Here is a 3,429-nt window from a genome sequence, read left to right on the forward strand (position 1 = left end):
GTATTAATTAGCAACAGCAGTAATACTAGAGTAGGGCCTCGGACCATCTTTAATATTCACAGAGAGGCAGATGTCAGGTTCTAAAAGATCATTAAATTGTTGCACACTGAATGGATGCCATCGGTTTACCTGCTGTGGACTTGCACTCTGGGACAGATTATGGTGCTGATGTGCTGGTATGAAGGAATCTTACCATCTTTTCTTTCCTTTGCAGATGTTTGTGACGCTTTAAATGTGACAGTGTCTCCAGGACCAACAGTGCAATACTCTGAGGGAGATAATGCTACTCTTTACTGCCACATTTCTCAAAAGAGAAAGACTGATAATTTGCTGGCTGTGCGGTGGGTCTTTGCTGCATCACCTACCAAGGAGTATCTGATGGTCAAAATGACAAAGTTTGGGTCTGTCCAGTATTATGGGAATTACACTCATCATTTGCACAAACAAAGACTTCATCTTCTTAAAGAGAAACATGGAACTATGTACAGATTTCTTATTCTAAGCCTCCAACAAACAGATCAAGGACATTATATATGCAAAGTCCAGGAAATTGGCAAACATAGGAATAAGTGGACAGCATGGTCAAATGGAACAGCAGCTACTGAAATAAGAGGTGAGAGACAACCGATTGCAATTCTATAATTTTTCTTGTCTCGTGATCCCTTCTTGCTTTTCTAGCAAGTTCATCTATAAGACATATGAAGTTAGGTTATTTTTAAGTGTTATCTGTGGATATGTGAAGAACACCTAATACTCAGTTTCTTTACTTACACATTACAGTTTAAATGTTATTCAGCCTATAGTAAAATGTAAGGAAGTGAGAGGATTGGTGGAAGATAGTCTATTTCTTTTGCCTTTTACCAGAAAAACAATAATTAAAACTCCTTTACATTCAGCTACAGGTCTCTACAACTTTGCTAATGGGAACAAAAAAAGAGCTATTATTATTTAAATAAAAAGAGATAGAAACAGAGATAAATTAACTTTTTTTTTATTCTAAAGAATATATTTCTAAAGAAAGTGGGTCAGACAGAAATAGAAGCATTATAATTTACATCTATGTTTTGCCAATTTCTTGGTGTTTTCACTGCTTTTAGTTCTAGTCTAGCAGCAGTTGGTCAGCAGCATTTCTAGTATCATTTCTGTACCACTTGTATGCTGCGCTACTGCTTGTAGACAGAAAGCAGAGCTAGAAAAGAGGAAGCCAGCCTGTTGGTATGAAATTCAGATAAAAAAAATGACCAGCAGCCAGTGGGGGCTTTGAACCAAGTTGAAAACAGGCTTTCTTTTTGATATGGGTAAGCTCAAATCCAGTACTACCAAACCCACACTTTCAGAGATGGGTGAAACTGTATTTAGAGAACAGACTCCTTTGAAGAGGTGGTTGATCTTGGCAGTTGTGCCATTAACACTAGTGGCCAAACCCAACCCCTGCTCGTGGTTTTATAAACAGAAAAGTTGATTTCCCACAGGGCCAACTCTAAAGACAATGCCAAAAATGAAGTATGTATAGGTCTGTGTATTCAAGAGGTTCATCCAGCAATCACAGAAAAACTCCCAGGAGAAAACTGTACTTTATGAAGTTTCTGCTATTGCTCTTGATGCTAAATTTATTGTGTGTTTAGACTGCAAAGGTTATTCCTGTAAAGGTTATTTTAGCTGGGAAAACCTAATCCCACTTTTCTAACTAATGTTTTGGGGAAAATGGCCCTAGCTTGCCTCTGAAACCAATTTTGCTCTGACGGAACTCTGTTGACTGTTGGCCTTTTCAAGGTAGATTCAAACATATTTACGTAGTCTTTATCCAAAGCACATTCTGTCAACACCCACTTCACTGGTGTCATTTGGGTTTCTGTATCACTTTTAGATTATACACACATCAGGGAGATAAAGGTGACAGCAAAATATAATCTTGGTGAGTGTGTGGTCTCCTGTGGATAGCTCTCATGTATCACAAGCTTTCATTTTGATCTAGCACAAGTACGAGAGCAAAGATCTGAATAACACAATATAACAAGTGATACAGAGCATCTTCACGTTTACCAGCGATGTTTAAATCTGCCTTGAGAAGTCATGGCATTAGTGAAATGTAAATTAGCTGATTATTACTAGCAATGATGAAAGACACTACCAATCCAAAGCTCAAGTTCTGGATCAATCCAAACCCCATGGATCAATTTTAAACAACAGCAAGAAAATCTAAAAGTCTAAACCATTTGGTTTTATTTGGTATGCAAAACTTGTCTGGAAAGCCTCTAAACATTCATATACACATTCCTCTGCTTCCTGGCTGCAGACAGCAGAAAGATAAAATATGACAGAGCAGGACCCAAGTCCAGACTGGAACTCCAACCCCTTACCTGCCTCCACCAGCGAAAAGCCTCCCCCTTCAGCACCCAGATCCCAGCTGTGTGCATCAGTCACACTTCTTTTGCACAGAAGACTAGGGAAGGGAAAGTTGGAAAACTTCACTGAAGTTCATTAGACTTTTAAACACAAATCACCAGCGCAATCAGTACCATGGGTCAGAAATGTAATCCTGTAGCCAAATGTCATCTGTAATCCAAACCCTGGTATCCTAAATAAACCAAAGACTACGTGATCACACTATCAACCCTTTTGAATCCATGGGCTGATTTTAAAAAGATAATGATCTTAAAGATATTAAGATTGTACAAGTACTGTGAAATTGGCTGGGTGGAGGGCAAGAAGATCTGCATGAACTTCCTCACTGAAGGAAAGCTGTAAGAATAAAAAAAGTAATTTTTGTTCTGGAGCTGCCATGTGTCCAATGATCTTCCGCGTCAGAGTGGGGAATCAGTAATTGGGGCTCCTGGACATACCACAGGAAAAGGAGTCCAGTACTAAGGTTGTTCTGGAGAGGGGAGCTGTTTGGGTATAGAACACAGAATTCTTTAGCTTCACAGCTCGTAGAACAGTTTCTTGTTTCATTTTTGTTGCTATTTTCCCTCTTTTGTTTTTAAACAGGGAGGAATAAAAACACTAGAACCCAACATCTCCTGAACTCAGACATCTTAATCTCTGGAGGGCATTAATTTTACAAGCACTGACCCCATGTTGAGTGGCTGGAGCCAAGACACAGTGGTTAGTCTTGTAACCACACAGGGATATGAAATGAAACTTTATGGAATGCATGATTTACCCTTACAGACTTCAGACATTAGATTGCTTCATGCTCAGCAGTTGTTCTTTCCTGCCATTCCTGTGCTTGGCTAGGAACTGGCTTTCCTTCTCACTCTATCTCTTTCTCCTTCACCCCTCTAGATCTGGCTGAGAGATTCAGCCACTGTCAAGGACTTGACAAGCAAGGGGACTGATCATCCCAACTGCCTCAGCCTCCCACCTTTGGGAAGGGGCAAAGCTGGTGACTGATGTGGGGAGCCGAGGCTCTCATCTCAAACCACAAGG

At 40.0% G+C, this 3,429-nt stretch overlaps 1 protein-coding gene across 1 annotated transcript; it reads left to right on the plus strand.

Annotated features, from left to right (window-relative positions):
* Positions 1-214: 214 nt before the first annotated feature.
* Positions 215-613, plus strand: LOC104495715 (V-set and transmembrane domain-containing protein 4-like; the record flags this gene model as incomplete). Its single annotated transcript, XM_010138715.1, has 1 exon — positions 215-613. A coding segment is annotated over one exon (399 nt), but the record flags the coding sequence as incomplete, so codon positions are not given.
* Between the last annotated feature and the right edge of the window lie 2,816 nt (positions 614-3,429).

Source organism: Buceros rhinoceros, unplaced genomic scaffold, assembly GCF_000710305.1.
Source record: "Buceros rhinoceros silvestris isolate BGI_N320 unplaced genomic scaffold, ASM71030v1 scaffold44026, whole genome shotgun sequence".
In the NCBI taxonomy this organism is placed as follows: Eukaryota; Metazoa; Chordata; class Aves; order Bucerotiformes; family Bucerotidae; genus Buceros; species Buceros rhinoceros.